Source organism: Panicum virgatum, chromosome 6N, assembly GCF_016808335.1.
Source record: "Panicum virgatum strain AP13 chromosome 6N, P.virgatum_v5, whole genome shotgun sequence".
NCBI lineage: Eukaryota > Viridiplantae > Streptophyta > Magnoliopsida > Poales > Poaceae > Panicum > Panicum virgatum.
Genome location: NC_053150.1, coordinates 20,707,979 through 20,724,495, shown reverse-complemented (window position 1 = coordinate 20,724,495; position 16,517 = coordinate 20,707,979). Strand labels below are relative to the sequence as shown.

The 16,517-nt window shown below is 47.2% G+C and overlaps 1 protein-coding gene and 1 long non-coding RNA gene across 2 annotated transcripts; one reads left to right on the top strand and one right to left on the bottom strand.

Moving 5' to 3' along the window:
- Positions 1 to 10,041: 10,041 nt before the first annotated feature.
- Positions 10,042 to 10,614, bottom strand: LOC120678010. The gene has a single exon (XM_039959175.1). It carries the CDS (start codon positions 10,612 to 10,614, stop codon positions 10,042 to 10,044), a length of 573 nt encoding a protein of 190 aa, XP_039815109.1.
- Positions 10,615 to 12,400: 1,786 nt separating this feature from the next.
- Positions 12,401 to 13,161, top strand: LOC120677398. The gene is made up of 2 exons (XR_005676306.1): positions 12,401 to 12,501; positions 12,581 to 13,161. It is a non-coding gene; the product is annotated as an uncharacterized LOC120677398 (long non-coding RNA).
- Positions 13,162 to 16,517: the final 3,356 nt, after the last annotated feature.

The following is a 16,517-nucleotide window of genomic DNA, read 5'->3' as shown; positions in this document are numbered from 1 at the left end:
GGCATGAGGAGTATGCCATACTCACTCTAAATCCAGCGCCGCCTCCAAATGAAGCTGCAGCAGTCCTGGATCAACTGGTGGATCAACTGGAAGATCAGTTCCCGATGAGAGTGCTCTCGCATTTCCTCTCGCCTCTTGGCTTAGGGTTGGTTCAGTTTGGGTCCCCTATGCAGCGTCAGGGTTTGATCAACCTGTCCCCAATCAATCTGGGCAATGGCTTTACTCTTTCTGTGGCTAGGCATGATGAAGGCATTAACCTCCGAACCTGCAATTACTCTAGAGTTTGCAATATCATGATGCTTGGATTCCCTCTAGATTTCCAGAACATTGATTTTATCAGAGCGTCAGTGGCCCCCTTTGGTCGTTTGCTGCAGTGGTTTGAAAATCGTAATAAGTCTAGAGTGCTTGCTAAATGTTTGGTTCTTTCGCCTGATCGTGTCCCTCAGAGCATGGTTGTTTCACATGGCACCACTCTTGGTGGTAATGGAAGGTCTTGGTCCATCCCTACTTATATTCTAAGTGGGGGACACTTCCCAGATGCTTTCCCAGGTGATGAGGACCCGGTCCCACAGAATGGCAATCCCCAACCTCCACATGGTCACGTTCATGTCAACCCAAATGTCTTGTAGCATTGGCATCATGACTTTGCTGGGGCAGGTGAACACCTACAGGCTGATGCAGGAATCAATGTTGATCAGGCACAACAGCTCCAAGAGGATCTTGCTGTTCCTCATGATGCACAAGAGATTGCACAAGACATGGATGTTGATCAACGAATTGATGCTGAAGGAGAAAATTTTGAAGTGGATCAGCAAATGAACAATGGTCCACCAGCCCATCCTGAGCAGCCTCAAGACACAATTTCTTTTGATCAGTCTGGATCAACAGCTAATTATTTGAGGAACCATGGACAGGACATAGTTCTAACACTTGATCAAGTCATGCAGGGTCAGATTACTATTGAGTCCTCTTCCTTTGACAGTTCCTCATCTGTCACAAGTGCTGCTTATGGTGAGCCTGATCATTTGAGGATCACCAGCCCCTTCTTGTTTAATCAGCTGCCAATTATGGGACTGCATGGTGACCTGCCACAACAGAACAAGTTTACCTTGTCTCCCAATGCTCAACCTGTGGACAATTCCCTTGCTCTGGTTCCAAGTGTTCCACTGCTTCCAGCCATCATACTGAAAGTTTGGGCTTACTGCTTGGATGAAGCTTCTGCTGCCCAAAACTCTGCAAGCCTTTCAGATCTTACAGATAGTTAGCCTGAAGAAGTTTTGCCTCAGACACCAACGCAGGGAAGGACTCTTAGGTTACCATCAGTGATATCCAAAACCAAGCCATGTACACCAATGGTAACCTCTTCCCTGCGTCGTAGTGCAAGACTGAATAGGGCCTCGGGTGAAGTTTAGCATGTCAGGCTGCCATATGCTCCCAAGAAGCATCGTCAGCCAGTGGAGCCAGAAGTGGTAGATGGTCAAGCTAAGCGAAAGCTGTCTCTGAATATCCCACCACGTCCAGATGAAGAAATTTCAGCCTCAATCCTGGTTCAAACGATGAGAGAATGGGGCCTTCATTGTTATGTGCCTCCTGAGGAGCTCACAGACTCTGCTCTGCTTACAGGGCATCTCCAGATGGTTTTCAATGATGATGATGAAACTGAGCAGTAGCTGTGCTGGTGGGTCAAGGGTTGTTATTTTGTCCTTAATTCTGCTCTTGCTGTTATTGTCTTTTGCATGGTTGGCCTGTACTACCAGTACTTTGGTGCTTTATACTTTTGATGTTTCTGAACCTCTCTCTATCATCCTGGTGATGATATGGTCAGCAAACTTTTTTATTTGGTTTAATGGATAGATGATATTGGAATATTTTATGTTGGAATATCAGAGGTATCAATGATTCAGGTAAATGGGATGCGATTCGACAGAAGATTGAAGAAAGTGCATGTTCTGTCGTTTGTCTACAAGAAACTAAACGCGCTCTGTTTGACTCAGTTTACATCCGAAATTTTCCTTCCCGTCGTTTTGATAAATTTGAATTCTTTCCTTCGTTGGGCTCCTCGGGAGGTCTCCTTGTTCTTTGGAACAGTGTTGTTTTCTCTGGCCAAGTAATAGAATCCAAACCTTATGCTATCACGGTTGATTTTACTGCAGCCCATGATCAAAGTGTTTGGCATTTCTCTACTGTTTATGGTCCCTGTAAGGAGCCGTTGCGCTCTGAGTTTGTTCAGTGGATACGTGATCTCGATATTCATGCAACTCATCATTGGCTTTTCGCTGATGATTTCAACTTTTATCGCTCCTTGGAAGATCGTAATTGGCCTGGAGGAAATCTAAATGACACGCTGATTTTCAATGATATTATTGGTCATTTAGGATTGATTGAATTACCCCTAAAAGGCAGAGCTTTTACATGGAGTAATATGCAACAATCCCCCCTTTTAGAACAGCTGGATTGGTTCTTTACGTCAGTGCATTGGAGAACCTCATTTCCAGACACTCTCGTTCTACCACTTGCAAGAACAACTTCTGACCATATTCCTTGCAAGATTTCGGTTGGCACTTCCATCCCAAGATCCACCATCTTTCGGTTTGAAATTTTTTGGCTTGAGCACTCTGGTTTTTTTGAGGTGGTCCAAACAGCTTGGTCAAAATCAGTTCAGAGGCCTGACCCAGCTGCTGTCTTATCTGCAAAGTTCAAAAGTTTACGCTATGATCTTAAGCATTGGAGTAAGAGGCTCTCAAATCTAACAATGCTCATTGAAAAATGTAACAAGGTCATTTTCTTTATGGATAGTTTGGAGGAATGCAGAGACTTGTTAAACCCAGAATGGAACTTCAGAGTGATAATTAAAAGGCATCTTGCTACTCTACTCAAGTACAAAAAAATATATTGGCAAAAGATATATACTGTGAACAGGATCAGATTTGGGGATGAGTGCACAAACTTTTTTCATGCAATGGCCACTGTCAGTCATAGGAAAAATGCAATTAAAATGCAATTTCTTCCCATAAGGATGACCATGGTAATTACATCACTGATCATGAAGGGAAAGCTGCAATGCTTTATACAGCTTTCAAGGGCAGAATGGGTGTCTCAAATCAACCGCAAATGCAATTTGATCTGAACTCAATGATTAATGCAAATGTGGATCTGAGCTCTTTGGTGCAACCTTTCACAAGAGAAGAGATTGACCTCCTCATTAAAAGAATTCCAATAGATAAAGCACCTGGCCCAGATGGCTTTAATGGTATGTTTGTCAAAAGGTGCTGGCAGATCATCAAGGATGATTTCTATAAATTATGTGATGCTTTCTTCAATCTAGATGTGAACCTTGAAAGCATAAATAATTCCTTCATTACCCTGGTGGCAAAAGTCAATAACCCTGAATCTGTGAATGATTATAGGCCAATTTCCCTGCTTAACATGGACATTAATCTTTTAACAAAACTTCTGGCAGATAGATTGCAATTGGTGAACCTACAGTTACTACATACAAACCAATATGGTTTCATTCATTCAAGAACTATCCAGGATTGTCTTTCTTGGAGTTTTGAATATATTCATCAGTGCTAGCAATCTAAAAAGGAAATAATCATTCTCAAGCTAGATTTTGCAAAGGCCTTTGATACAGTCTTGAAACTGTTATCTTGACGCTGCAAAACCTTGGTTTTCCATATTTGTGGTTGCAATGGATTAGAATGATACTGAACTCTGGGTCTTCTTCTATAATCCTTAATGGGGTTCCTGGTAGACAATTCAAATGCAAACGTGGAGTTAGGCAAGGTGATCCTCTTTCACCTCTCCTATTTGTGCTAGCTGCTGAGTTGCCCCAATTTGTGGTCAATGATGCCTTGCACAAGGGTTTCCTCAATTTACCAATTGCACAGCCAACATGTGACTTTCCCATTGTCCAGTATGCAGATGATACTATCCTAATAATGGAGGCAGATGGGAATCAACTAGTCCATCTGAAAGGAATATTGGAACTTTTTGCATTATCCACAGGATTATCTGTAAATTACAATAAATCAAGCATGTTCCCAATAAATGTGCATCCTGATAGGTTGGCTGTGCTGGCTGCTGCTTTTGGTTGTGTCACAGGGTCTATGCCATTCACATATCTGGGCCTCCCATTGGGTACTACAAAGCCAAAAATGGAAGATCTGACACCTCTTATGGATAGAATGGAAAGAAGGCTCAACACTTGCTCTTCTATGTTGTCCTACTCAGGAAGGCTTGAGATGATTAACTCAGTCATAACTCCAATAGCCACTTACAATATGTGCACTCTCAAATTGCCAGCTGGAGTTATTGAAAACATAGACAGAATTAGGTAGCAGTGTTTATGGAGGGGAAATGATAGATCTAAAAAAGGTGGCTGCCTTGCAGCCTGGCCTATGGTTCTTAAGCCAAAATTGAAAGGAGGCCTGGGGGTCATTAATCTCATATTGTAGAATGATGCTCTTTTATTTAAGCAGCTTCATAAATTTTATAACAAAAAAGAAATCCCTTGGGTGCAACTGTTCTGGTTCAAATACTATACAAATGGAAAAGTTCCACATGGTACTAAAGAACTCGGTTCTTTCTGGTGGAAAGATTTGTTGAGACTTTTGGTGTTTTACAGAGGCATAGTTAAATGTCAGATTGGAGATGGCTCATCAATTCTTTTCTGGGAAGATCTCTGAACAAATGAAGTCCTAGCTCTTAAATATCCTTGCCTCTTCTCTTTTGCTAGAAACACAAGACTCTATGTCAAAAATGTCATGGAGACAGATGACCTTGACACTCTCTTTGCACTTCCTCTCTCAGAGCAAGCCTATAGTCAGCTGCAGAATTTGCAATTAGAGCTAAGTTCAGTACCTTACAATGATGATCAAGAAGATCGTTGGGTGTTCATATGGGGTTCCAATATTTATCCCTCTCAGAAGTTCTATGCTTTTTCCTACAGAAATATGACCACTTCCCCCTCCTTTACTTGGCTTTGGAAGTCTAAATGCATCCCCAGAATAAAATTCTTTGGTTGGCTGCTTTTTGTGGATAGACTGAATACAAGAAACATGTTAAGAAGGAGACATTACCATCTTGACAATGGCTATAATTGTGTAATGTGCAGCCTTGGCATTGAGGAAGATATAAATCACCTCTTCTTTGACTATCCTTTTGCCCAAACCTGCTGGCAAACTCTGCACATTTATTGGGGAAATGACCATGATGTTCATGCAAAAATCATTCTTGGCAAGATTAACAATGCTCATCTGTTCTTTATGGAGATTTTTCTGATAGCCACATAGGAAATCTGGAAGCTGAGGAATGACAAAATCTTCAATCAAGGCACAGTCAGTAGAAACAAATGGCTCTTCAACTTTAAGAAACAGGTGCACCTTTAGCTCTTAAGAGTGAAGGAATCCCTACATTCACAGATTGTTCAATGGCTAGAGACTATTGTATAGCTCTTTTATTTTTTTTCCTCTTTTCTACCCCCATGATTTACTTCTGTAAGTATCTTTCTCTTTGTACAGTTTTTTGGTCTTGTTTTTTTTAATAAAATTGAAGCACTGTGGGGAACTCCCCCACAGTTTTTTCCTTCAAATAAAAAACAGTATTGTTTCTATCCATAATCCAACTCTGAGAGTCCTAGCCAAGTATCTTGACATGGTAGTCTTTTCCCGAGCAGACCTCAGGCTTTGCAGCTCCTCGGAGCTCATGTGCCTGTTTGCTATGGCAAAGAAGATTCGTTACTCACTTGTCATGGGCATGGTCGCACATTGGTAGAAAATGATCACGAGCAAATCTCCCATCGACATAACTTCACTGGTCACCCGCATTGCGTGGTATATCGGTGTTTTGGAGAATGCTCAAGTCACATATCTACCCGCGACGGATGAGTACCGAACCTTCATCGGTCTGGACCACTTTGTTCATCCACATATGATGCGTGAAGGTCCCGGGAATTCGGTGTTCATGTGCTATCCGGGGTATGACAAGGAGTTCGAGCTCCCTTTCCCGAAACTCTCGCTCTACTCCATAAAACGCCGGACCCTCCATATGGAGAAGAAGGAGCCAGCACGTCACAACATAGCTGGCCCCATGACACATGGTAGAACTCAGCGTGACGCACAGTTGGCCAAGGGTGGCACATCACGGCAGGCAGGCACATCCCACTGGGCAGGAACTTCTCGCCAGCCCGGAGCTTCACGGCAGGCCCGTGCTTCCCAGGAAGTTGGACCATCACACGTTGCACCCTCACTAGATGCCTCTGCTCAGCCTCACCCAGACACATCGCACATGAGTTTCGAGGAGGCCTACGAGTACTACACCAAAGGCGGCCAGACCTCGTACCTGGCTGAGGGCAACATGGGGTACGGTCACGACCAGGGGTTTTGCTACTCGTCGAGCATGGGGACCTCCCAAGGCCCATAGGTCGGCCCATCAGTGTCGGCTCGTTTCGAGTTCGACAACCCGCTCACACGGGGGCTGTCGAACCTCACTGCCCGGGTGAATGCCATGAAGTTACGTCAGGAGGAGATAGGACACAACCTCGATCACAACACCAGCCTCACATAGGAGAGTTGGGGGATGATAACCTCCATGCACTATGACTGGCACCACAGTACCTACTACCCCCCATTAGATCCAGATCAACAGTCCTGGGCTTCGTTGAAGCTTGGGGGGGAGATTATCAGCACCCAGGTAAGTTGTCACACCCACTCGTTCATGGAGCCTTGACATGAGTAGTAGTAATAATAGTAGTAGTTAAAAAAGAGAGAGAGTGTGCCATGCTTAGAATAAAATAGTCTTATATGTGTGGAAATCCGTGCAAGCTCTTATCTTGGAAATGATGAATAGTTGTTCTGTTTGAGCTTTGCATGTGCCCCATTTACATCTTTTTACTCATCAAGTACTAGAGCTTGTTGGCACATAATAGACACATTCAAAACATGATTGCATGGGAGCATTAACATGATTTCTAAATCTAAGTTGTTGTGGGATTCGAGATGGCCCACATTGGAATTAAAACGGTATACCTTAGTAAGGGAAATTCTCAAAATAAATTAAAACATGGTCTCCTTGATGGTTTACGTGTCCCATCCAGAGCCATAATGTCATATTTTACTTGAGCTACCATAGGCTATCTTGATTTAATTTGAGCTTTGTCGAATGGTGAGTTTGCTTGAGGAAAGGTATTTGTCATCTGCCGGTCTTTCTCCTTCGCGTACCCATTTCATTGCTAGCCTCAAAATGTCTGGTATGACAATCACCTACTCCGGGTATTGCCATCCACTTTCGCCAGACAGTTCCATCACAACTTCAGCCCAAAATCTCCACTGTGTGCCTATTCATTTCAAAAAGGGTCGAAGGTTTTTCATAAACTCCCTCTAAAAAATATGTGTATCAGAAAGGACATGGAATAATCTTCTTTAAAAAAATGAAAAGAAGTACCCATGAACCTTAGCAAAAGAGTTCAAAAGAGGAGTTCAAATAAAATGACCCAAAAACATTTTCAAAAGTGTGAGTCCATTTCTCCCTCTCCCCTGGATATTTGTGATTCCATAAGATCGGAATTTGATCAAGTGCCAACCTCTCACAAACCACTCTTCGGCCCGGCAATGCAGGTAATCAAGTTATGCCACACTCTTCTTACCTAAAACTCCACATATGAGCCTTAGAATAGGAAAAAGTTGGTCAAATTTCGACTATGGTGAGGATCATACACCTTGAGCGATTGAGAGCACATTCAGGGAACCTTAACCATAATTGTGCATATATGCAAAATATTCTGAGAATGAACCTGAACAGGTAAACAGGAAAATATTTCGGTGAAGGTTGTTCAGTCTTCCAACCGCTCAAGACAAGGGATGAAATGTGAAATAAGCCCCATCAACAGGAGCAAATAGGTATGAGCCAACTTACTAGACATACATACGGATAGAGTAATATGCTGTGCGCAGGGTACCTGCAGAGGGAAAACATTGATACAACTCCTGATCCACCGAGCCTCAGTGTTAAGCTTTGCTCGAGGACGAGCAAAAGTTTAAGCTTGGGGGGTGTTGACGGCCACTATTTAACATTCTGACCGTCAACTTCTCAGGAATAAATTGAGCTCTTGCACCATGTTCCATATATATTTTATTTGATTCTAATAAGTTCCACAAGTTTTTGATGAGTTGTGCCTGCAGGAGATCATAGTCCAAGGATGGTCGAAAACGAAGAAAATCCAGGCCGCCCGGCCTCAACCGTGCAGCCGGCCTGACATCTCAACATATAGGGGTAAAATCTTTTTACAGGAGCAACGTGACATGCTCACAATGCTCCTGAGCGAGGTGAATATCCCTAATTCAGTCGGTGGACCCGGAAGGCATGAGGATCAAGCAAAAGACCCACAAACCAGTGCCCAGATCGTCAAATGGGGAAGTAACCCAACACAAAAGCATTGTGGAGCGTTGATTTGCAACGTCGGTGAAATGGAGGGCCGACAGGCCCCGGGGCCAGGCCGCGGGCTGCCCGGCTTAGGATTATAGCATCCGAGGAAACTACTCGACTTACCGACCTCCTGGAGTTGATCAGAGCCGTCCACGCGAAGTCAGTGGACAAGTGGCAGTAGGGCCAGGTCGGCCGGCCTAGGCTAGGCCGCCCGGCCCCACAAGTCAGCCCCTGAAGCTCCCCTTTCTCGTGAAGTTCAAGCCAAGTCAGGGGTAGTGTGATCTTGCAGCGGATACCTGTTTACCAACCTTGAGTAGCTATAAATAGGCCACCATCCTTACTTGTACACACACACTCATAAGGAGCGACTCTCTCTTCTCATTTCTAGAGTAGGTTAGTAGTTGGGAGCTAGAGTCGAGTCGAGCTTGTCTCGGGGATCCGGAGTCGTCATCGGAGCTCGGTAAAGCTCTTGTATCTTTTCCTTTGACTATTTTAATATAAGTAATCTTCTTTATTTACTTGAGTCGGCTTTACTTTCAAGAGTTGTTTGTCTGCGGGAGTAGTTTACCTCTAGTTCAGTTTAAGTTATCTTTCTTGTTTGTCGGAGCTTGTCTTACGGGTTTTCTCGCCCGGACTAGTGAACTCAAGTCAGTTCACTAGGTTGAGGGGGATTTCTCTTGAAGGACTCAAGAGAAATCCTAGTACCGAGAGCAGACGTGGTGTCTGACTCATTGCTAGCTAGGAAGTGTGTTCCACCCCACGGTACCGCAGTGGTAGGCGGCAAGTGGTGACAGCCTTGTCTGTCCCTCGTAGTCCACTACATTCGGGTGCTTTCATAGCAGTAGTTGCCAAAGGACGTCCGACTCCCTTCTCATCTCTTTCTGAGTCCTCTCAGGCCGCCGAAGTAAGCTCCAGGTGTCGGCATCAAGACGGAAGCTTAGATTAGTTCTAGTGAGGCAAGCTCAGTAGTATAGAAGTGTTTCAGGAGTCCTTTCTCTCTCGTTGTCCTCCCAGCTGCTACCTCTCTATGGTTTAGAGTCTCCTGTAGATCAGACGGTCATAAACTGGCCATTTATCCTATCAGTTATCTGGCTTACCCCTGCTGAATTAGTCGGACGATAGATTCAGTAAAGGTTATCAGTACAATTTACGATACACTTTACCATAGTGCTTCCCTGAGGATTTTCATGATACCCCAAAATACTCTGTGGTGAAGTGCTACACCGGTGATTCTGTGCGCTTGCAGAATATCTATTCAGATTGAGCATAAGAGACAACAACACCTACCATAAGGAGTTTCACTATCTCCTCACCAATGGCCCTACACTTCTCCTCATCGAAGCGGCATAGTCTCTGCTTCACCGGCATAGAGGTCGGCTTGATGTTTAAGGAGTGCTCGGCGACTTCCCTCGGGATGCCTGGCATGTCCGAAGGCTTCCACGCAAAGATATCTTTGTTGGCACAGAGGAAGTCGATGAGTGCGCTTTCCTATTTGGGAGAAAGCGAGGTGCCAATGCACACCGTCTTGTCCTCGGGTACATCAGGATCGACCCTAACCGTCTTGACTTCCTTTGTTGGTTCAAAGGAGCCCGCAGCACGCTTGGAGTCAGGAGCGTCCTACACGACATCGCGCCGGATGTAGGCTAGCTCCCCGGACACCACCACTGTCGCCGCGCACTCGCAATTTCCCACATCGCATAGGTACGCATGCTGGAAAGAGGTGCTGACGGTGATGATGCCCCGAGGTCCTGGCATCTTGAGCTTGATGTAGGTGTAGTTGGGGATGGCCATGAACTTTGCATAACATGGCCGCCCCAAGATCGTGTGATACGCCCTGTCGAAATCCACCACTTCAAAGGTTAGCGTCTCTGTTCTAAAGTTGGAGCAATCCCCGAAAGTGACACGCAGGTCGATCTGCCCGATCGACACCGCTTGTTTTCCTAGCACGATGCCATGGAACGGTGTGCCACTTGGCCAGATGCACGTCCGGTCGAGCCCCTTGGCGTCCAGGATCTCAGAGTACATGATGTTGAGGCCACTGCCCCCATCCATCAACACCTTGGTAAGGAGCTTTGTGCCGACAATCGGGTCGATGATGAGTGGGCACCTCCCCAGATGCGGGACGTACTCCGGGTGATCGGAGCGGTCATAGGTGATGGCTGAATCCGACCATCGGAGGAACGAAGGCATGACCGGTTCGGCGGTGCAGATCTAACGGTGTGTGAGCTTCTGTTTGTGCCGGGAATCATACGCCGGCGGCCCACCGATGATCATGAAACACTTCGGAGGTGACAGGTTCGTCTCCTCACGGTGAGGGGGCGCGGGTGCGCTGCCCCTCCTACGCGAGCTCGCACGCCAGCCGAAGGCGCTCCCGCCTCAGCTGCCGTAGAGCCCAGTCGACCTCCCTCTTCGGAGCCCTCAGCCGGTCGAGCGGCAGGGCTCGGAGGAAGCCGGTCCGCAGTCTGACTAGTCCTTTCCGTCGCGGAACATGGTTAGTCGTGCAAGTCGTCATGGCGGCGGGCTCAGTGCCTGCTAGCCCGCGGATGCCATTCGCCGTGATGCTCCATCATGCCTCCTGTGCGACGTTGCGCGGAGCGAAGGGGGACACCATGAGGGCGTGCCCTGCGACGTCCCCCGGAGGGGTCGACTCCCTCTTACGGCGAGGCATCGCGGTGCTAACGACAGGGGACAGTTCTCGGCGCTGGCTGTCCAAGGAAGGTTGATCGTCTCGGAATGCTTCGATCGGTGATTGTTCCTGCAGGCGCTACTGCTGCTCCTCCCCTCCGTGGCTAGCGAGGAGGTGCTGGGCGAGCCCGGGGGCGTCAGCCCCCGGCGGCCCTAGTCGTGGTCCTCGCGGGGTGTCAACGACGGGGTCGAAGATGGTGTTGTTGGAGAAACGGTCGGGGAGGAAGATCTGCTCCAGGCCACCCTCGATGGTGATGATAAAACATAGGTCGTCGAAGCGCACGAGCACGCTCGGGACCCAGTCCGTAGCGGTGATGGCCGTCCTCCACCTGGTGGAAAAAATGAATGAAATGCGCAGAGTCCCTTACCTGGCGCACTAACTATCGGTGTTTTTTAGCACCGGCTAGTGATTCTCGTGGATGCGTGTCTAGGGCCGGGTAGTTGCCCAGAAAGATACAAGGATTTATACTGGTTCGGGCCACCGAGAGGCGTAATACCCTACGTCCAGTTCGTGCTGCTCATGTATCTTGCACTGGTTTGTAGTAGGGGGTTACAAACGGTCGAGAGAGGGATGGGCGTCCTATGTCTCTGAGATCGAGGAGAAGGTGGAGTGTTCATGGCCTCTCGTCTGGTTAGGGCAGCTGCTGGCGAGAAGCTGCTCGGAGCTTCGCCTGCCCCTTTCCCGGCGGCGAGAGTGTGCTCATGTGTGTGTGTGTTCATCTCGGACTCAATCTCAATCTCGTGTGTTGCTTCTGGGCTCGATCGATCTGTCCCACGCAGAGAGGCCCGTTCTCTACCCTTTATACGATAAGGGAGAGAACGATATACAATAGTAGAGAGAGAGAGAGTAGAGGTCCGCTAGACCCTCCCTCCGTCGTCCTGGTCGCCGTTAGTCGCCGTGAGCTCTCCTGGCCCTTCCATCGCCGCCCTCCGCCTCCGCGGCCGGGTCCGTTTGACCCCGTGGTCTGCGGAGCAGGATACGCGGCGATATCTTGGTTCTGGTGTAGCGCGCCCGGCCCCTACCCTACGTCCTACTATGTCGTAGGACGTGACGGGAAAGGGTGCTCGATTGTGCATTATGGTAGCGCAGGCGGCGCTAGAGCACGCTTGGTTGGTTATCCGCCTGCGCCGCTGTCAAACTCATTCAGCGCGGGTCGTGGCGAGCCCTAACTACAGGCCGAGCGTGTTCCCTCCCCCGTCCGTCCGCCCACCTGACAAGGTGGCCCCAGCTGATAGGTAGGGCGGGGCGCGGACCTTTTTCTTAGGATGGGCGAAAGGGGTCCGCCCGTTAGGTCGGACGAGGCGGAAAGCCCTCCGCGTAGGTTGGGGATGGCCAATGCTGCTATCAGCCTGCCTGACGGAATGATATAGCCCTTAATCCTTAATCTTTAGGTATCCGCTGTATTTATACCCTTAATACTCCATCGGTGCTCCCCATCCAACCCTACCTTCGGTTATAATGTCGCGGCAGGCATGCAAGGGCATGACGGCGGCGGCGACGCGAAATCTATTGAGGGTGGATGCCGCGCGCTCGGGTGAATAAGGCCGTTGCAGCTCGGAAGGATGCGGCCGCGTCGATGCGGACGGCCCAGGGGCCAGCTCGGCTGCTGCCCGTTCCGGAGCATAGGAGCTCATGCGGGGTGGCGCATCTGCCGGAGCAGAGGAAGTCCGGCGTTGGAGGGCCTGTGGGTGGATATGGCACGACTACTGCACCATCCTCGTTCACGGACGCAAGCGGCTTCTTCAACTCTGAACCATGGGTTCTTTCCCAATCTTCAGATCCTGCGACATGGTATTGTCTCCTGCTTCATTCTTGTAATGTATGTCTGCTGCTTCATTCTTTTCTCTTCTTTGCGACATGGTATTGTCTCCTGCTTCATTCTTGATGTATTCTTTGCTCAATATGTCTGCTGCTTCATTCTTTTCTCCCCTTTGCAGTTAGTCTAGAATGTTATAATTCTTGTGATGGAAGACTTCTTTCAATAGTAATATCAAATGCTGGAACTGGTTTTAATTCGAATTTGCTAATTCAAAGTTTGGAGTTTGTGTTCAGTGACTTATTTAAAATAAGTGATATGATGGTCTTGTGTGCTGGAGACCTGGAATGACCAGTGTGTTGAACCTACAATTTTGTTACATTGTGATGCATATTTTTTTTGAAGTTACTGACTTAATTTCAGGAATTAAACAACTTGTGGTTGTAAGTCTATTGCCCTTTTCCAGTTTATCTAACGAAATAGTGAATAGAACTTTCCTTTTTTTGAAGAATACTGAATAGAAGTATAGAACTCAGCTCCTGAACTGATTGTGTTAGTTATTTTCCAATTTTTGCAAGTGCAAAAAAAAGGAATAGGCCTCAAACATAGCAGCAGGATGGAACTCGCGAATTAATTTATTTGGTACTCTACCGGTAAAATTAGCACATAGTTCATTTTGTGAATGACTGAACCGGCAAGCAGAATGTACACTGCATTGTCTTATAGGGAAGTAAAATTAATTTGGTACTCTACCAGTAAAATTTATGGACTATAGATGGCATATGGACTGTGTAGGAATTTGACAGTAATCCTTTTTGTGGAATGACCTATGGATGGCAAATGGATTGTGTAGGAATTTGACAGTAATGACTGCTAGTTGTTATCATGAATATTTCAAATACTTGTCCAAGTTCAGGGAAGAACTCTCAGTAATGACTGCTAGTTGTTATCATGATTGTTAATTTGAGCATCATGTTCACTGAATAAATTTGGGCTAAAGAGCAGAACATGATTTATACTTCTTGTTGGCAAAAGAAATTATTTGCTGAGAATTGAGGTTAGTTTCCTATTTCTATCATTTTGCCATTTCTGAAATTATTTCTGACAGATAGATCATGTTGTATGTTCACTGATTCCAGATTTATATCATTTTGCCATTTCTCAAATTTAGATGTGAACTAAAGATGTCAAGTGTTAACTGAAGATCATACTTTTGAAACATACATTTCTGAATTAAAATGGGCAGAATAAAATCACAACTTTATGGGATCATACATTGAATTTTGATATATCATCTTAAGAAATGCTAGACAAAGAGCATAAACCATCTAGACAAAGAGCAATCAATATAAATCTGCTTGTAGCTGTATCAGTGAACTTCCCAGTGTTGTACCCAGAGACCATAACATAACAGAATGTCAACAAGAACACACGGAATCCATATTCGTATGGCTTCATCTTTGTACATGTCTTTGTCAAGGTTGTGGAAAAGGCTACCAATACATATCATCAAAGGAAACTGAACTTTTGCTTAGCAGTACTCCAATCTCTTTATGTGAAAGCAGGAAACTAATGGAAGCCTGCGAATGGACGTTTGCTTCAGGGATTCTTGCCTCTCATCGCAGCATTCACAGCAGAACTTTTAATCAGCATCAAGTCTCTCAGCCCTTGTAAACCGCTCCAAACATCTCATTAGAGTTGATGCCTTGGAATTCATGCCACCCAAACCCCGTTCCCCCTTGCGCACCAGAAAACACTCTGTAGGCAATGCAACAGACCCCATGGCCTATTATGATAACAAATTACACTGTTAGGAAGGGACATTAACTGAGATTATTTTTACTCAAGAATAGCATTACAGCACACCGAAGTAAAGAAAGCTATTCTAAACTTCATCCTTGAAAATTAGGCTAATTTGTTCACCTAATAATACAGGAAGACTATTCTGTTCCTGTTTGCATTTTTTGGTGAAAACCTCCTGCAGGGCTATTGGTGAAAAGCTCCAAAGACACATGAGGCCAACAATGAACATTGTAATTAGTACCCACACCAACAGGTTCTACAAGTTTTGCTATTCTAAATTTCTAACAGGAGACAGGAACTTTGCCGTGTGACTGTTGCACACGGCAAAGCCCATTTTACACACGGCAAAGGCTTTGCCGTGTGCAACACACGGCAAAGGCCATACGGCAAACAGCCGTCACACGGCAAAGGCCACACGGCAAACAGCCGTCGGCAAAGGCAACCTTTGCCGTGTGTCTTTTGTCAGGCACACGGCAAAGAGTTCGCCATGTGCACATCTGACCCACGGCAAAAAAATTTAAAAAATATATAAAAAAATTCGTGCCCTGCTGCCGAGGCTCACCATGTCGGGCCCCACCACGCATGACTGGGCCCACCATGCGCAGGCCACAGACCTAGCGCCGGCCTTTGCATACGGCCGGAGGCGTGGCCATCGCCGCCGCTGGGGAGCGGGCCCGAGGTGGCCGGCAGCGTGGAGAGGGGCGGCACACGCCGACTACCACGCGCGCATGCTTGGGGAGCGCCGGCCGTCGCCGGAGCCGAGCTCGCGCCCCGTCGTCGTTTCCCCATCCGGCCCGCCACCGCTGGTGCCAGCTGAGCTCGCGCACTCATGCCGGGGGCGCGTCGGCCACCGCTGTAGGGAGGGCCCTCGCCGTTCGGAGCCAAGCCCACCACCCTACGCCTCGGTCACCGCCTTCCCGCCGGCCAACTGCACCCGACGCCGCCCGCCGACGACTCTAGACCACGCCGCCGCCCTGAAGAGAGAGAACACGCCGCCGCCCTGAAGAGAGAGAACAGAGGTGCGTGAGAGAGAGGGAAGAAGAAGGAGAGCTGTTTGGCCTTATCCGCGCGAGAGAGAAGGACAGAGTGCGAGCGCAGACGATGTGGCCTCACCGGCGGCGGCGGCGTGAGCGCCGGTGAGGCTGTCGGCATCGCGAACACGGCGGTGTGGCGACCCCACGGGCGAGGGCGGCGGCGTCGTAAGCACCGGCGAGGCCGTCAGCGTGGCGAGCGCGGGCAGGGTCGGTGGCGTGTGGCCAGCAGCTGTGTGGGCGAGCGCAGGTGCGAGTTAGGAGATGGCTGCGTGTGTGACGTGAGTGTGTGGCGTGTGTGAGGCAGAAGGGGATAAGGGGCTGGAACTTTGCCGTGTGCCCCGATCCGGCCCACGACAAAGATGCCAGCTTTGCCGTGTGCCCTGCGATCTAGATCATAGCAAAGGCAGCCGTTTGCCGTGTGCCCTAGGAGGTGGCACACGGCAAAGGATTTTTTTTGAATATTGACCACTATTTCATGTATCCTTGACTTCGTGAACTTCTTAACCTTGGCAAGGTGAATAAAGAATTCTTGCTTCATGATCACATGCAGAATAATGTATTATTTCTTGTGTCTTAAATCCAATTTATATCAACTAAATTGTTTGCATATCGTGTTTAACTAAATTTATTATTTAATTGCAAAAAAAATTAAAATTATGAAACATAACCGAAAAGTAACTAAACTTTGACATGAAAGATTATAAGATGTTTATTGCATGTACAAAAAGTCTTGAAGTCAATACCCAATTCGACTGTCGCTTTGACTTCAAATCTCAACGACTCCTTCTCAATTCTATAGATATTCTCTGGAGAT

Excerpts from the sequence above, each read along its gene's own strand:
- LOC120678010 (XM_039959175.1), bottom strand. The coding sequence starts at position 10,614 with ATGCCTTCGTTCCTCCGATGGTCGGATTCAGCCATCACCTATGACCGC.